This window comes from Alternaria novae-zelandiae (assembly GCF_023758075.1).
Source record: "Alternaria novae-zelandiae strain BMP 2774 chromosome Unknown scaffold_2, whole genome shotgun sequence".
Lineage (NCBI taxonomy): Eukaryota > Fungi > Ascomycota > Dothideomycetes > Pleosporales > Pleosporaceae > Alternaria > Alternaria novae-zelandiae.
This window is the reverse complement of record NW_026056962.1, coordinates 603,311-620,507: the sequence shown is the minus strand read 5'-3', so window position 1 is coordinate 620,507 and position 17,197 is coordinate 603,311. Positions and strand designations below refer to the sequence as shown.

The window sequence follows — 17,197 nt, the reverse complement described above, 5'->3', positions numbered from 1 at the left end:
TTCGATGCCGTGTCGCTTAGTACTGGCGAAACTGTCATGCTCACCAACGAGAGTGATTCGACCAGAGCCTACAAGAATGAAGATAACATGTCAGTATGTCTTACACACAGTTCCTACGGGCAGTTCCTTACCACCTTTCCGGCCATCCACAATGCCAGCATGGATCGCGGATCCGCAGATGAAACTGTCTCCACGGTAAAATCCCGTACCGATGACAAGCGGTCGGTAGTTTACTTCGAGAGGTCCAACAATGTGCGGATTCAAGATCTGCACGTCGCCGCACTTCGCTGGACACCGGAAGGCGAATGAATAGTTGCTGAAAGGGCGGCAATCGATCCCATCGATTCCGCATTCGTTCTTTCGTTTCCAGAGCGTGTCTACGCAATCGAGGTTGATCACGCTATTGCCATCCCCATCGCGGAGCGGTAGTTGTTCAGTGAGAAACCACACAAATATAACAAGCCATAGCAGTAGCACAGCAAAGAGCCAGATGGGTTTATTGAACCCGTGTGCTTCCGTCCATTGGGCCGGATACGCTTGGATGGCTGGGAAGACTGGCTGAATGGACTGGATGCGAGGTGGCTCTGGACCGCGCAAGAAGCGAAGGAAAGTACGTCGGCCACTACGCGCAGGCAACGCGTTGTCTTCGAAGTCCATCTCTTCTCTTGTCAACAGATGGGCTTCTTCGTCCCTGTCAGCGGCTCCAGTAAGAGGGTGGCTCGCGTCATCTTCAACGTCATTGTCGTTCGGACCGCTTTGTAACGAGATGCGCATGGTCAGCTGCAGCAAGTTGAACATGCATGAGAAATGTATTCATTGACAATAGACATTGTGGTCTGAGATGAAACATGTTGAATGATCAACAGCGCCAGTTTCTCAAGGTGCCTTATCGATAACATACCTCACTCAGTGCCATCTGGTGTCGGGCACCCTTGTCTTTTGGAGAGAAAGTTGAATGACTTTGCAGTGTATGGTCTTATCTCGCGTCGTTACTGCTTCTGGTGACCTCGTTGTATTCAGCTACTGTCACACAGCTGACCTAACATGGGAGGCACGTCGTACACCTTTGGTTAGCCTCTTAGGAACAACCACCTCATCATCACGTCTACGATCATCGCCCTTGCACCAAAAATGTCAGTTACAATCAGACGCTAAAGGTATAAGCTGCGTTTCCTGTTATGCTGTTGTAATAGGTCTATGCCATGGGCAGAGGTATGATTCCAGGCATACCTCCGCCACGAGCACAGGCCAAGACCCTTAGATGCCGCTGGTTCTACAGAAGGCCGAACATTTGCCAAATACAACACTCGACGTGCGCACGCGTCGACGACTCTACTCACTGACCAAGCAACCAATTGCTCGCCATTATGGACGCGCTACAATCCTATCTTCCTCAAGCGGAAGGCTTACTGCCCAAATGGCTTCTATTTGTATGTCCTGTTCTCCGCGCTTGCGATTGTCATTTCCATGCAGTCTCTCATCGTAACACAAACTAACAATTCTTACAGGTCGCCATAGTCTCTGTTGGCAACAGCCTCCAATGCTACGCCACGCTCTCCTTCACTTCGCGCGTCTACAACCCTACAGCAATTGATCCGCCCCCTACCACGCCGAAACACGTAACCGCTCTCTCGTCGCGCACATTTGGGACATGGACTTTCTTGACGGGCATGGTACGACTTTACGCCGCATACAACATCAACAATCCGAGCTTCTATCAATTGGCTTTGTGGACTTATGCTATAGCCTGGGGACACTTCATGAGTGAATGGTTTGTGTATGGAACTACAAGATGGGGCAAACCATTGGCTGGACCGGTGATAGTCGCAACTTCAAGTTTGATCTGGATGTGGATGCAGTGGGATTTCTACGTCAAGGCCTAGCGTGGGGGGCTGGGGAGTATTGGGCATCGAAATGGAGGTAGTGATGTAATGTTAATGTGTACAAAGACGCGTTCATTCGGTGTCTCTTCTCACAACTTGAACCAGGGACATGTCATAGTACAGGAAGACGTGATGTTATGCAGACACTAATCGCCAGGGCTCCCAATGCAAACACATGTACCAAGATCCATCACGCTGCAGCATGAACGGCAATGGACTTTTGACCCGCCTCGGGGCTTGTTTGACCACTCGAGGACTTTCATTGATCGTAGCTGAAGAAACATACATGGCCCATGGGACTCCGATACCTCAATCCTTGATGCCGAATTTTGACGACTATATCGAAAGCCGTCACACTCCGCCTCAACCAAGTTTCTTTCCGTTGCTGATCATGAACCGTTACACCATCCCTTTTCTATGCACTTAGAACTTGTTGAACTGCTTAGCAGCCTTTCCCTTTCGGGGGAGGACACGGAGGACGTTGAAGCGGACGGTCTTGGAGAGGGGCCTGCACTGGCCAACGACGACCTGGTCACCGGGCTCGACACGGAAAGCGGGGGAGACGTGTGCGGCGAGGTTCTTGTGGCGCTTCTCGTAACGGGAGTACTTGGGGATGAAGTGAAGGTATTCACGGCGGATAATCAAGGTGCCTGCATTCCGTTAGTTCTTGTTGCCCGTTTCGTTCTGATATTTCTGTTGCAGCCTAGTGTGCGCGCTCCGAGAATTGGGCTAACACGTACGGTGCATCTTGGTGGACATGACAGTGCCGGTAAGGATACGGCCACGGATGGAGACCATGCCGGTGAATGGGCACTTCTTGTCGATGTAGGTACCCTCAATGGCGGTCTTGGGCGTACGGAAGCCCAGACCAACGTCCTTGTACCATCTCCTGGCGCGGGTGTTCTTGCGGGGTCCGCCGACCTTGTGGTTGAGGAAGATGTGAGGCTATCGCATCGCATTAGTATCGGACTTGCTGGGGGCTCGCGAAATGGGCGTGTAGTACCTGCTTCTGGAAAGCGCGCTCCGACTGGACACTATTTCGCAATCAGTATTTGTCGAGAGTATTCGCAGTATCGCACAACGTACGTGAGTTCGGTCGCCATGGTTGCGGGTCGGGTGGTATTGTCGAGCTTTCGGTGTTGCTCTAGGATCGCAATATTCGATCGCTTGTGTGGAGAAAGGTTCCTCCGGTGCCGAGGGCTAGCGCGACCCTAGTGGCCAGCCTCGGCAGGGCCCAGAGCGAAGCCGCGAGATTGTCGCGAGGGCTAACGGAGCATGCGAACTTCAATGCTGCATCCGCTTGCAACTGCTCCTTAGCTTTACCAACCCAATCTCTGGCCGCTCCCATATTTGCTCTCCATGGCAGGCATACTCGAGCCGTTCGGTGTTCACATCGACGCAAGCAACTCGTTCGTGCAGGCTGCTGTCTATGGCTTCCTGCTCGTAGGCGTTGCATCTTTCGCAGCACCTGTCATTAGCACTATTCGAGTTCTTCTCAGCTTGTTTGTGCTGCCAGGTAAATCTGTATGCCCCTCTAAGCATTCTTGACTCCTCCCGGATATCTCTAACCCCCACCAGCTCAGCACATTCGGACCCCGCGGCACCTGGGCCCTCATAACTGGTGCCTCTGACGGCATTGGCAAGGAGTTCGCCCTCTCCCTCGCGGCCAAGGGTTACAACCTCATCCTCGTTTCGCGTACGCAATCGAAGCTCGACTCCCTCTCCGCCGACATCACGTCCAAGTATGGCCCTAAGATCGCCGTCAAGACGCTGGCTATGGACTTTGCGCAGAACAAAGATGCCGACTACAACAATATGAAGAAGCTCATTGACGGTCTCGACGTCAGCATACTAGTCAACAATGTTGGCTTGAGCCACAGCATTCCAGTACCATTCGTCGAGACACCCAAGCAGGAGATGAACGACATCATCATGATCAACTGCATGGCTACTCTCCGTGTCACACAGCTCGTCACCCCCGGGATGGTGTCTCGCAAGCGTGGACTCGTCCTCACCATGGCCTCCTTTGGCGGCTTCTTCCCTACACCTCTCCTCGCGACCTACTCCGGCAGCAAGGCTTTCCTACAACAATGGTCCACCGCGCTGGCTTCCGAACTCGAGCCCCACGGCGTATACGTCCAATGTGTCCAGTCTCACCTCGTCACCACGGCCATGTCCAAGATCCGCAAGACGTCTGCACTCGTTCCGAACCCCAAGCAATTCGTAAACGCTACACTAAGCAAGATTGGAAGGAGTGGAGGTGCACAAGGCGTAGCTTTCACGAGCACACCGTACTGGAGCCACGGACTCATGCACTGGTTCCTTTCGCGCTTCTTGGGTGAGCGCTCGGATACTGTTGTCAAGGTGAACAGGGGCATGCACGAGAGCATCCGGAAGCGTGCCCTGCGAAAGGCTGAGAGGGACGCTAAGAAGCAGTAAGCTATCCGCTTGGTGGACCTGTCTTCTCAACCACATAACCAGTCAACTCGTATCTCAACCATGTGAGACGCTGCGGAGCAGCATGGGAGTGGGTGCTTTCGTCGAGCACCACTGCACGTCGATGTAATGTCTAAATGCGCAAGGGAATACCTTTTTCGCGATCTATCAATATGTAAAGAGACAAATTTCTGGGATCAAGATTCACACAGAATAAGCATTTAACTAGGACCCCTGCGCCGTGCTATAGCAACAAGGATATAACTACATAGCTTTCTCCATACTAAGGAAGAGGATATTCCGCCAACTCAATTCATATAGTCATGGGAAATTTGCAACGATGCCAAGCATGTTGTTCAAGGATCACGTGAAATGTCCTTCAACTTTTAGCTTCTGACAACACGTCTTTAAGACGACTTGCCGTAGGCCTGGTCAACTTCCTTCTGGTACTGCTTCAAGATACCCTTGCGGTTGAGCTTCTGTGCGGCAGTGGTGAGGCCCTGTTGTAATGTCAGCACTCTGTAGACTTTCTTCCATGTTACATAGGTACTTACGTTCTGTGGTGTCCACTCCTCGTCTGCTAGCACAACACCCTCAATCATCTCGAATCCAGCCAGACCACCCTTTTGGCCAGCCTGCTGCAATTGCTTGAGCACTGCAGAATTGATCTTCTTGTCGTGAACAAGTTCCTCGAGGTGGTCACCCTGGACACCCTCTGCGGCGGCAATCTTCTTCAGTTGCGGTTCGGTGGGCACGATGATCGCGACAGGCTTCTGGCGATCTTCTGCAGCGTAGACGCAGATGTTTGCGACAATGGGTGCGGAGCGGTAGACAGACTCGAGCTTCTCGAGCGCAATATACTCTCCAGCAAGTGTCTTAACCAAGTTCTTCTTGCGGTCAATGATGCGGACTTCACCGTTGGCGTTGAACTCTCCAACGTCACCAGTCTTGAACCATCCGTCGTCGGTGAAGGCCTCCTTGGTCTCCTCGGGCATGTCCAGGTAACCGTCTACGACACCACCGCCACGGATCCAGATTTCTCCCTGAGGCGGGTTGTTGGTGGAGAAGTAGCCAGCATCCGCAAAGTCGACAAGCTTCATCTCGATTGAAGCAGGCATCTCACCGAGGGCGTGCTCGTTCCAGGCCAAGGGGTCCATAAGCGCACCCATGGCGCAGGTTTCGGTCAGACCGTATCCGCTGATCATGGGTGTAATGGCAATGGAGATGAAGCGCTGCGTCTCCTTTGAGATGGGTCCACCACCGTTCAAGCAGATTCGAAGTCTACCTCCGGTGGCTTCCTTGACCTTGTTGAAGACAATGGCATCGAGAATACCACTACCTGGCAGGCCAGAACCAAGGAGGAAGCCCTTGGCGGCGAACGCTCCCCAGAACATGTTGCTCTTAACAGCGCCTCCCGCCTCAACCTTGTTGACGATGCCCTTCTTGATGGTCTCCCACACCTGCGGTACACCGACCATGACCGTTGGCTTCAACTCACGGATATCACCAGCGCAGTTGCGCACGGACTGGTCCGAGAGCGTCCTGATGGTTCCGTAGCCCATGGTACCACCCCAGTAGAGCACGGCGTTCTCGAATACGAACTCGAGGATATGCGCGGCGGGGAGGTAGGTGATGAGAACGTCGCCCGGTCCGAGGTACTTGCCTACAATAACATCGACACCAGCAACTGAAAGAGATCAGTACTTTGTTCGCATGCTCGTAGCAGAAGACTTACTAGCAGCGATGACGTTGCGGTGCTTGATCATGACTCCCTTGGGGGTGCCTGTAGATCCAGACGTGTACATGATGCAGGCCAGATCGTCTGCCTTGGGCGGGATAGGCTCCGCAGGGCTCTCCTCGCCCAACTTGACCAGCTCGTCGAAGCTCATAACCTTCAAGTGCGGGTGCGCCTGGGTAAGGGTATCAATGTCCTTCTGCTTGGGGTCGTTCTTGGTGCAGTATACGACGACCTGGACGTCCTTGGCCTCCTTCATTGGGTTGACGAGCTTGGGTAGCAGCTCAGGGTCGGTGAACATGACCTTTGCGTTGGTCTGAAGCATGGAATGCCTGAGACCCTCTTCTCCCAGCGTGTCGTATGCGGTAACAATGGCCATGGATTGGGAGATGGCACCTGCAAGCATGATGAGTTACTGGTTCTTGTACGGATACACGCGACTGCTTACCGTGTGCGGACGCCAGCCATTGCATGCTCGTGGCGGCGAACAGGTGAAGCCTGTCTTGCGGGTTGAAGCCCAGCGACTTCAGGCCCGAGCCTACTGCGAGCGCCATCTTCTCAAACTCGACGAAGCTCTTGTACTTGTACGGGCTGAGCTCGAAGTACTGCCACTTCTTGTCGACTTCCTGCTCCTTGCCATCGACCATCTTCTTGACCTTCTTGGTCTCCTCATGTATGTTGACGATGCGACGCGCACCGACTGCCTTTGCATTGCCGTACTTGGCGGCTGCGTGTCGCAGCACGTCGTACAATGTCTCTACGTTGTCGTGGGGCTTCAGTACCAGACCGTCTTTCGCGGCCAGGTTACGACGCGGCACCGTCTCGCCCTCGATCTTCTCTGCATTCGCAGCTTCGCACGTGTAGGGCCCCGCCCGGTGGTTCTTGGCCTGGGGCATCAGCTTCTTGAGGTCTTGCGGCATCTTGGCGGCTCTGGGGTGGGCGCTGTCCAGAGTGACGACCGTGTGTGATGGGGGTGGGTATGTGTAGGGGTATAGGGCAAAGGGTATCACAAAAAGTGCAAAAAGCAGCGAGAGGGTATATGGAGAGTGTGTCGTCGCCAGCGGGGAACGGCGGATGTGATGAGGTTGGTGTGTTGGGAGCTTATGCGCTTGTTATGCTTTCCCGGTCGCTAAATCGACGACCTGGCTGGGGTGGCCGAGCTTCTTGATGACCTCACTCAGCCACCGCAAGCTCTGGGCACCTGGGGCCAGCCGCTGCTCCACTTCTTTTCTGTCGAACGAGATGCGACTGAAGATCGACAGCGCAGCACACATCGCAAGGTCTGCCAGGTCGTCTCAGCCTCCCGCCGTCGTGTCCTGCCGACGTATTCTTCGCGTTGGAAACCTGCTCGACCTCACGTCGTCGTGAGACGCAGTGGAGTCGGCCTGCAGCTGGCCAAGGAATCCGGAGACTCTTCCAAGACGCGCAGCTGTCTCCTTTTGACGCTTTCGCTCCGTTGCCAACCTTAACGCAGGTGCAAGGATCGAGCGGATAATCGCAGGCTGCTGTCGCCTGAGCGTTGCCAAGATGCGGAGTCTCACAGAGATTCTGGCAACGGGGCCCATCCTGGACCCTGAAGAAGGTGTGTAAAACGCCCTGGAGTACACAAATGTACTCATCGAATCACACCCTTATGCTGGTCCTCGGCTCAAAATATTGCTGTGTCGTTGCGATTCGCTCTCACGTACGCCCAATGTGGAACATGTCGCAAGACTGCAAACAAGTCATCATCGATAGGTTACTCATCAAATCACGCAGAAGCCTTCGTTGTCTTTTCGCAAGATATTCCTTCTCAGTCTCTCGGTTTCATCGATGAGCCGGCGGCAACTCTAGACCTCAGCGTGGCGGGCCATGATCTGGTCATTCACCACTCAAGAGGTCTGCTGACTTCCAGCCGTAAAGAAGGGACGACCGGTGCCGGTAAGTAGTTCTGTGTTTGCCATAATTTTCTCCGAGGTCGCGCGTTGCCCCCTACGTTCCCCATTTCAGTTGAATTTGACCTCTCATGCGGGCTCCTACAATAGCATCTCAGCTATAGTGGCCTGGGTTGGCCATATAGGACTAGTAGATAGCCGACCAAATTCATTGCAATGAGCACTATCACGCTCTACATGCCATACTCCGCTCCGCTCCCGCCAACTAACGCCTAAACAGTAGTGTGGAAAGTCACCCCGTTGTTCGCAACATGGATCGCCTCCCCCACAAATTTCCTCTTCACATCCTCCCTTCTCACACCCAGCTCCAGCATCCTCGAGCTCGGCGCAGGCGTATCCGGTATCGTCGCACTCTGCTTAGGTCCCCTAGTCGCAAGCTACACAGCCACTGACCAGGACTATGTGCTCAAGATACTACGGCAGAATATCGCCGAGAACCTTGACACCGTCATACCGACAAAAAGAAAGAGTGGGAAGGGAATTAAGAAACAGCAAGGTCAGCTGAAGGGAGAAGGAGGAAATAGTGGCGATCGCATCACAACACTGCAATTAGATTGGGAGACAGATGCAACCTCTCGTCTCAACCCCGTGGACATGATCGTATCGTGCGATTGCGTCTACAACGAAGCTTTGATTGAGCCGCTCAACACGACGTGTGCTGCGATATGTAGGTTGAAGGATGACAAGGACGAGCCAACGCTTTGTCTTATTGCGCAGCAGCTGCGCAGTCCCGAGGTCTTTGAGACTTGGTTGAAAAGTTTTCATCGGTATTTTCACGTCTGGCAGGTGCCTGATAAGATGCTGGGTGAGGGCTTGAAAGAGGGCAGTGGTTTTGTGGTGCATATCGGTGTCGTAAGATGACTATTCTCATCTTGGGCTACAGCACGAGGGTGGCATTTGGTGAGTAAAGGAAGTCACTTCTTTGTAATGAAACTATAAGAAGACTACAACGCCGAGATGTCCACCCAGTATGAGAAATCGCTTTTCGTAAAAGTCAAAACCATGCATCACAGCGCTCACGCGGCCTTGCTAGGCTCAATATCCGAACTTGGTCGTCCCTCAACATCAGTGTCTCCCTTCTTGACCCTGGCCCACTCTTCCTTGTCCGCTGGCTCGTCGACTTCATTCGCAGTCAACTCCGGTGTCTCTTCGTCCTCAATCTCCTCTGGTAGGACAAGGTTAAGTACAACGTTGATGAAAGCAACAACAGCGAAACCTGTCTCGAGGATTAGGATGATAGCGTTGTAGAAGCCCTGAAGTGCGTGGTTCGGTCCATCGTAAGTGAAGACGTGATCAAACCAGTCTGGGACCATGGTAGCGCCAAAGCCCAGGGTGAATCCTGCAGTGAGGATAAATCGGTTGCGGCGAGTGAAAGACATCGTGCTGATGATTCTGATACCGCTAACAGCGACGGCGCTGAAGAGGAAGGTTGTCATTCCACCGAGAACTGCTGAGGGAATGGCAACAAGGGCCGCCGCAAACTTGGCGAAGATGCCCATGATAATGAGCCAGAAGCAGCAAGCGTAGCCGGCCTTTCGGTTCGCACAGCGCGTCAGAGCAATGACACGAAAGCCTTCATGAGGAGTAAAGATGCAAAACCAGGTTTCAATTCATAAGCACGCTAGATACAGAGTCCATGTCTGCCGCCGAGCTCCATGTATAGATGGGGGCAGCCTTCCTCTCTTGCTTCCCAATCCCTATCTATGAGCAAATACATTGCTCATATACCCTCCAACGCCGTCGTATGATTACCTATTGAATAAGAAATCAATAGCGCAGGTCAGATCAAAACACAAAAACAAAAAAAGCAGAACAAATCCATATGTAAAATGACAGGAGCCAGCCAAACATTGTCGCATGGATATCTGGATAGAAACCCTCGTCTTTGTGGCCGCACACTCTTCCAAATTGTGTCATCTGGATAAACCGACTGATGATCTCTGGATTGACGTCATAATCCATCTGTTCACCGCATCACCAAACTCTCACCAAAAAGGTGTCTTGGCAGCTAGTAACTTCGCACGGAACGCAGCCCAATGGAAGTCGCTCCTGTGACGGTTGTGATCAATCAAAGCCTCAATGGCTAGGTCCCAACGCTGGGCATACTCCTTGCTGACAGTACTGAACTTCGGGTTCATGATCCATGCAGTAAGCTCACGATACGTGATCGCGCGACCGCCGTAGTTCAGATTTGGGTCGTAATTGAAGGGAGCTGGCGTGTGTGGCATGCCGCATGCGTGGATATGCTTCCCATATTGCCAGATCCACGAGCCGAGGTGCGAGTCGGGTATGTTGAGACCGAGGGCTATCCTACGGTGGAGGGAAACAAGGCACCATACAAACATGTTCACGTTGCTGGATTCGGGATACCCAAAACTCATTTGGAGTTTTGTAAGACTCTCCTCTTGACGATAACTGATAGAGTTAGTAACGTGTTGGTACTGAAGTTGGATCACTTACGAGTCCCATGCATTAGAGAATGCTGTGTTGGGCTTGGGTTCTAGAGCGAACCAATAAGCATCCTTGTGGTACCATTCCCTCGTGCCTGCAATGTGTTCCTTGGGGAGACATCCCAAGATCAAAGGCTCATGCACTCCCTGCTCTCCTGTTGACCATCTCGTGATGATGGGAGGCCGATTTCGTGTGTCCCAGAATCGATTCCAGTCAACACCGTCCGCTCGAACGTATGGGCACACGATGATCAGGCTGAATTCGCTTCCCAACTGGCTGGCGACCAAAGAAGCGGCAGGCTCGTCCTTGAAGATAGCGGTATCTCGATCGGCTGGGTGATAGAGAGTATGGGATTCCTGGAGATTGTACTTGGCGTTCTTCAATATTTGATCATGCAAATCCGCAACAGTAGTCTCGGAAACGGACACTCCTTTGGCCGTTGCGGCATCCGCCAATGCCGCGTGCCAATTCTCGTGGTGCTTCCACTTGAAATCGCCAGGCACGTACGAGCAGGGTGGCTGAAAGAATCCAGGGACACTCGGACGGGTGTCGGTAAACTCCTTGAAGATGTTGGCGTTCGGATTCTCTTTCAGACCGGCGGGAGAGAGTGGATGGTTGTAGCTACCCTTCGGGTTCGTCTTGTGTCCCCTTGCAACAATGGTGTCGTCGATGGAATGATCCGCATAGAACACATCGATACGGTCGCCAAGAGCTTTGCGTTCTACGTAATAGTTCCTGGGTACTGGACCATGATCACAGATATGGCGTGCGTGCGTTGCGGCGAGCTGGCTTCCGCTCACTGAGACACCTTTGAGCTGACGGTTGATGGTAGGGTTGTAGATAGCATCCTCATCGTAGGTATTCATGTTGAGTTTGATATCGACCGCTTGGGGGTAAACAAACAGACGTAAGTGCGCTCGAACGCACCTACGGCGTAGTTTTTGGGGTTGTCTTGAAGGTTCGCTGTTCAGTCGGATCGCGTGTCAGCAGTGTATCAGTCTTCGTTGAGCGGTGAATTGCCAACCTACCTAGGTATCGTGTAGGGCTTTGGCAATCTGAGTTTGGAATGATGCGAAGTAAGCTGTTCTGATTCCGCAGGTATCAGAACGAGGCTGTGAAAGTGAAGGTCTATCGATACTTACCGAAGTAGGTATTGTTGATCCACACAGTGCTTCCACAAGTAATCGCCAGTGACGGTTCAATTTATCGGAAGAGAGAAGCGGCCTTCTTATATGCCCTGTACCTTGATATCTAGGTGAGTCAGAGCTAGCGCTGCATCATGTCGTCTTTCGCTTGTGCTGCTGCCTACAAGATCTCTTCGTTTGCGACAATGCCACCCGTGGACACCTGCAATCACTTGGAGTCCGGCGGCTGACCGCCTTGATGTGTAAAGACACTGTTTGTTGCACACCCACAATTACTCGAAACCAGGCGGCCAACCGATTGTATAGACCGCCGACAAACAGGAAGACGATATTCAATTCATGTATTACGTTTTCAAATCTCACGTATCTGATTACGCTGGCTTGAGCGTCTAGATAGCGGGTCTGATATGGTGCATAGGACAGGGTAATTCATACTTTACAGTGTCACAAGGGTCATGCTAAGCACGACTTTACTCCATGATCTCTTATTTTAGCCTGCTTATAGATGTCTTGACATGCTGCCCAGGTGACATAGACCCTGAGCCAGGCGCGTATTGTTTGTGACGGCGTATTCGCAAGCTACCTAGGTATTACGTCAGAGCTCGCGTTGGTCCCTGGATTCACGCGCCATTTCTCTCACGTGGACCTTCAGCCCGGTGCCTGCAGTAGTGGTGAGTCACTCTCTCGCTTCCGGCCGCTCCACAACCCGTTTGCTGAGGCTACGTATAAAACCTTGCCCTTCGCCCGCAACTTTCTACTCACTCTTGCTACACACTTGCTACAGTAAGCTCTACATCTCCTCGCACTCTTCACTACTAACTATTTGGAGGCTTCTTCAGTGTGCTCGGAACGCTCAGACATCGTCCAATTCGCTACCCCAACCGACCTACTTCACCTTACCGTAGCCCCACCGATAAACACCGCCAGCTCTCAGGGCGGCCCCCACCAACGTAAGCTGAGCGTAACATGATACTTAGGGTCCAATCCCATTACTGACTGATCTCCTTGTTCAGACATTACTGAATAACGCTCATCATGCCGTTCCTACCCCCCGGAGATAGTCCTCACATTACGGCCGGTTTCTCCTCCTCCGAGCTTGCTTCATGGATCGACAATCGCACCGGTATACCCGCGACTAGTCCGCACACCAGAATCAAGACTCAGTTTGGTTGCACTATCAATCGGAGCTTCAACGTCCAGTCGACGCGCACCGTGTTCCTCCAGGGCATGCAAGGTCATCTCATAGAAGAGAAAGTGTTCAATAACGAGAAGAAAGCCAAGATCTTCATTGAGGGCGTCACGGGAAGTTATGTATTGAATCCCCAAACCCAGGAACGGGTGTGGGTAAACAACATATGGGTATCAGCCAATGATGTATGGAAAGGCAAACGCTGGGTGTCCGATATCAAAGACTGGCCAATCTATATCAGTCTTGATGCTTTCGACTTCAACGCCATTCAGTGGATGCGAGATACTCCTGATGACCAGAGTACATTGGGGCGTACCATCCATGCGCTCTTGACCGCGTTTCACGATTCTCCCGCAGACTTCATGGGCCCGAAGTATGAAGACATCGTCAAAAAGAGAAGCATCGATTCTATCACCAAGACCATCATCAAGGGCATCAGGGAAGCAGGCCTCTATGACACTCTCAACAACCCAGGCTTTCGTTGGCAGGATCTGGTAGGTGCTGCCACACATGTCATCGACGATTACACTCAAGAGACAGGCGGTGTCTACATGCGAGTTCATCTTTCAGATTCTGTGGTCCCATACTGGAAACCAAACACGTACTATGTATACGTCGGCAAGACTGTCAATTTCTACCACCGTTCGCAGAGCCACAAGTCAGCGACGAATTCCAGGTATGGTGACCTGACCCGAAACTCCGCATCTTTGGACATGTTCGCAATGTGCGTTCTTTCTGAAGACGATATTCCAGATCTCGCCCATGTCGTTGAGCAGATATTTGTTTGTCTTTGTCAAACCTATCGCAAATTCTTGTTCTCGGACCGTGTTGCCAGCTCGGGTGGTTCGGGAATACTCTCGGCCATTGGCTATGCCAAGTACTTCACTGATATCGCACGCAACGTCTTTGAACGCACCGGGTGGCATGGGGCTGTTTCTCGGGAAGGGTTCGGAGCGTATCAAGGTGCCAACTTCAGCTCACCTTTACAAGAATGGACGGCATATACTAACCGGATCCTTTTCCTTCGCACCGATACGAGAACCATGGACAAGGCATCTGGACGCTCAACTCCTGTGGCAATCTTTCGCAGCGCCAACCCTAGGAAACTGAGCCATGCGAAGGTTATACAACCTGGACAAACGAAGCGTCAACTGGCTGTTTGGGAGAAGATGCACGGCAAGCAGGGTATCCGTCTCAGCTTCTGGAGCGACAGCAAGGATGGCACCAAGGCACCGCTGGCCAACGTCCCATATCATCTTGTTGTTGAGGTTTACAAGGATGGAAGCCGTCACCCACACGCATGGTCGCGTCTTTCTGGAATTGGCCCATTCTCGAACTGGACACAGGCAAGCTCATTTGCAATTCGAATTGAGTGGGAACATCCTCCAAATTCTGGACAATGGCGCTATCGATACTTTCAGACTAGCCAGATGTTTAGATTTGTGGACACCAGTGTTCCTGGAGCATTGAGGAGCTATGCTACCGCCATTTCCTTCCTGCAGTGGCTTTTCGGCAAAGCGCCAAACCACTCCTTACCATGGATACCTCGCTTGTCTGGCCGTGCATACGTCCTCCTCGCTGACTTCGACCTCCATAACCAGATGATCACGATCAAGCGTTCAAACGAGCCATTTATTATACAGCCATCAACGCTCAGACCTTCCAGCGACATCTTGAGAGAACTCAAATCCAGTCACTTGCAGCTGCAAAACGTTGGTGGTGAGTTTGGAAAGTTCTCAACTCGCTCCTTTGGTGGTCCTCGAAAACAATGCGACGTGTGCACTATGCTCCCAGACGTAGCCTTCGACAACGGCGTCTTCAAGAGAGGCTGCAAGAGGGTTGGGAATTCGAACGTGTGTCAAGTCTGTGAGATGTTAGGTCGCCCTTGCTGTACTTGGACGGGCACTGGGGGTATCCGGGGTCCTGGTAAATTTACCACCAAGGAAATCACAGGGGCAGCGAAGGATGCCCATGGCTTGTCAGCTGAAGACGTGGCACATTGGAAGATCGTGCATCCCGCCCTGATCAACCAGTTCTATTCTATCTCCGGTACAGCAAACCAGCATTTCAGCAACAAACTGGCCGAGTTGGATCTGTCGGGACCGCGCGAAGAGGATCCTTCGGACATACAGGTCACCTCGGATGAGCCTGAGTCGGACGAGTCGGACGATTTGGAGAGTGCCGACGATGGCGAAAATGAGTTCTAAGCCTTCTCTGCGCCATGATCACCAGAATCGAGTAGTCCGATTTGTAAGTCAATGCTACCTGTATTCATGCTAGTACTCGAAGTATATGCTAACATGAATGCAGATTTCGGTGGGTCACCCTGAGCGGTGATCGGTTCTCGATTAGTTCCTGTTCACAACTGGTTTCATTTCGCGTTGGGCTGAGCATATCTTGGGGATGCACATGCGGTCATTTCCATGTTAGACCCAGGCATGCGTTCAGATGTCATGGGTCTATTGGGCACTGGATATGATAGCGATCTCTATACATGATTCCAGTAACAAGTCATGCTTATCCTGTAGCTCATATTTGCGAATTGAAAAATTGATTTTAGTACCTTCTTTCCTGTTATTGGGGCCCGCAACACACGAGGTATCTTCAGTTACTGACAAACAGATAAACTCCATTGTAGAAACGCACTGCCACACCAGCACGGGACAAGACATTCAGTCACTATTAGCAGTAAGAGATGGATAATGGTTCGTCTCGTGTCTCTCGGAGACTTTGTGTAAGTGTTTGTTTGATGAATGCAACATGCTTGCTTCGTGGGTACGGGATATACTGAATTCAAGGGTACCGAACGTACTTACTTCAGAGATACCGTTGTACTGGGTGTACTGACTTTCAGTGTACTGGGCGTACTTGCTTCGTGTATAATGCGCGCACTGACTTTGTGGACACTAGGCGTACAGCCTTCATGGGTACCAGACATACTTGCTTCATGGGTAGCGGGTGTACCTGCTTCATGGGTAGCGGGTGTACTTGCTTCATGGGTGGCAGTCGTGCCTTCCCTCAGTGTTAGCGCGGCCGCCTTCGGGCGCAGGTTGTAAACCTCAGCGCGAGATTCAATCACCTCATGTAACCCAAGACAACATGAGGTGAGTGCAATTGCTGCGATTGATATATACGATGGTTGTGGAGACTAACAATGTGTTGTACGTGTAGTTACTTGTCGTCTACCACCTTCCCTGCGGTCAGTACGACCGACTGGGCTGAGTCCTCGGGCATGACGCCTGACGGCGACCACCCTTTCTGGCGTATGTTATCTTCTTAGTGTCTCCTTCCGTCTCTATCTATACGCATCATGCTCATTAGTCCCTGACTGCACACACCTCCTTCAGTATGACAATGTTGCTAACTAGGCATGCTACTTACAGTACAAGCGAACGATTACTGTGAGTACCCCCATAGAGTCTTGCGTGCTGTCGGAGTTTAGTTTGTTAACGTTACGTTAGTCCCCGAGCCAATTGCGGAGGAAGAAGAAGAACAAGAACAAGAAGAACAAGAAGAAGCTGCGGTCGCTTCGGCGGTGCAGGAAAATTGTAAGTACACCATGCGAAGTGACCCGAGCCTTTCCAGTCCTACCCAAACGTGAACACATGGAAAGCTCATGCCCGGAGACATCAACACGCGGAATGCTCTTCCCTGGAGACATCAACACACGGAAAGCTCTTCCCCGAACGCCCTCCAAATCATCGGTCGAGGATTTCGTGTACCTGTCAAAGCCATCATTTGCAAACAATCCGATGCACCCACCCAGCATGGAATCTACCGCCTTCATAATCGGGTTGTTTATAGGATGCAGCATCGCAAGCGCAGCAATCTACTTTAACTCACCCACAATGGATGCCGCACTACCTACCTCCTTCATCTGGACCAACATATCCAAGCTCTTTATCTAAGGGCCAACTATCTTCTATCTGATGTGCATTTGCATTGTCTTTGTCATAGAGGTCACTGTAAACAATGTAGACATTTGCTGACGAGATGTAGCCATCATAGAGCCTACGGGCGAACCCGCGCGTGTCGTTCCGCGCAAGCGAAAAGAGAAACTCGCGCCTGCCAAAGGCAAGGCCAAGAAGGCCAAGAAGACCAAGAAGAAGACGGAGAAGAACAAGAAGAAGAGCAAGGTTGATGACGACGACGACGATGACAACGAGGAGGAGGAGGATGACGACGACGACAAGGAGAATGCGCCGCCGATGCGGCGGTCGGGGAGGGCCACAAAGGCCATAGACTATCGTGAAGTTCTGCCAGAGTTTTAAATGAATCCACCAGCCCTGCTAACATGGCGAGTGCGTGTTGAAATCCGAGGAGAAGAGCTAGTAGCACTGGCATACGGTCATGGAGACCGAAGAAGGGTGCAGCTCTTCGCTCCTTCTTCATGAATGGCAGGTTTGGACGGAACAGAAAGGCGT

General features: G+C 52.0%; 9 protein-coding genes across 9 annotated transcripts; 5 read left to right on the top strand and 4 right to left on the bottom strand.

The window, feature by feature from the left end:
• Window positions 1–90: 90 nt before the first annotated feature.
• J4E88_001248 (uncharacterized protein) lies at window positions 91–798 on the bottom strand (the record flags this gene model as incomplete). Its single annotated transcript, XM_049394918.1, has 1 exon — window positions 91–798. One exon carries the CDS (start codon window positions 796–798, stop codon window positions 91–93), a length of 708 nt encoding a protein of 235 aa, XP_049258782.1.
• A 569-nt stretch (window positions 799–1,367) lies between these two features.
• J4E88_001247 (uncharacterized protein) lies at window positions 1,368–1,883 on the top strand (the record flags this gene model as incomplete). The annotated part of the gene is made up of 2 exons (XM_049394917.1): window positions 1,368–1,430; window positions 1,509–1,883. 2 exons carry the CDS (start codon window positions 1,368–1,370, stop codon window positions 1,881–1,883), a joined length of 438 nt encoding a protein of 145 aa, XP_049258781.1.
• Window positions 1,884–2,306: 423 nt separating this feature from the next.
• Window positions 2,307–2,986, bottom strand: RPS11A (ribosomal 40S subunit protein S11A; the record flags this gene model as incomplete). The annotated part of the gene is made up of 4 exons (XM_049394916.1): window positions 2,307–2,533; window positions 2,624–2,828; window positions 2,887–2,917; window positions 2,970–2,986. 4 exons carry the CDS (start codon window positions 2,984–2,986, stop codon window positions 2,307–2,309), a joined length of 480 nt encoding a protein of 159 aa, XP_049258780.1.
• Window positions 2,987–3,242: 256 nt separating this feature from the next.
• On the top strand, window positions 3,243–4,322 carry J4E88_001245 (uncharacterized protein; the record flags this gene model as incomplete). The annotated part of the gene is made up of 2 exons (XM_049394915.1): window positions 3,243–3,407; window positions 3,462–4,322. 2 exons carry the CDS (start codon window positions 3,243–3,245, stop codon window positions 4,320–4,322), a joined length of 1,026 nt encoding a protein of 341 aa, XP_049258779.1.
• Window positions 4,323–4,726: 404 nt separating this feature from the next.
• Window positions 4,727–6,974, bottom strand: J4E88_001244 (uncharacterized protein; the record flags this gene model as incomplete). Its single annotated transcript, XM_049394914.1, has 4 exons — window positions 4,727–4,819; window positions 4,874–6,006; window positions 6,055–6,450; window positions 6,503–6,974. 4 exons carry the CDS (start codon window positions 6,972–6,974, stop codon window positions 4,727–4,729), a joined length of 2,094 nt encoding a protein of 697 aa, XP_049258778.1.
• Window positions 6,975–7,581: 607 nt separating this feature from the next.
• J4E88_001243 (uncharacterized protein) lies at window positions 7,582–7,982 on the top strand (the record flags this gene model as incomplete). The annotated part of the gene is made up of 2 exons (XM_049394913.1): window positions 7,582–7,636; window positions 7,792–7,982. The coding sequence occupies 2 exons, from the start codon at window positions 7,582–7,584 to the stop codon at window positions 7,980–7,982; spliced, it is 246 nt and encodes an 81-aa protein (XP_049258777.1).
• Window positions 7,983–9,004: 1,022 nt separating this feature from the next.
• On the bottom strand, window positions 9,005–11,305 carry J4E88_001242 (uncharacterized protein; the record flags this gene model as incomplete). Its single annotated transcript, XM_049394912.1, has 3 exons — window positions 9,005–9,561; window positions 10,012–10,298; window positions 10,449–11,305. The coding sequence occupies 3 exons, from the start codon at window positions 11,303–11,305 to the stop codon at window positions 9,005–9,007; spliced, it is 1,701 nt and encodes a 566-aa protein (XP_049258776.1).
• Window positions 11,306–12,619: 1,314 nt separating this feature from the next.
• On the top strand, window positions 12,620–14,980 carry J4E88_001241 (uncharacterized protein; the record flags this gene model as incomplete). Its single annotated transcript, XM_049394911.1, has 1 exon — window positions 12,620–14,980. One exon carries the CDS (start codon window positions 12,620–12,622, stop codon window positions 14,978–14,980), a length of 2,361 nt encoding a protein of 786 aa, XP_049258775.1.
• An 892-nt stretch (window positions 14,981–15,872) lies between these two features.
• Window positions 15,873–17,044, top strand: J4E88_001240 (uncharacterized protein; the record flags this gene model as incomplete). The annotated part of the gene is made up of 5 exons (XM_049394910.1): window positions 15,873–15,877; window positions 15,945–16,036; window positions 16,157–16,174; window positions 16,235–16,321; window positions 16,773–17,044. 5 exons carry the CDS (start codon window positions 15,873–15,875, stop codon window positions 17,042–17,044), a joined length of 474 nt encoding a protein of 157 aa, XP_049258774.1.
• Window positions 17,045–17,197: the final 153 nt, after the last annotated feature.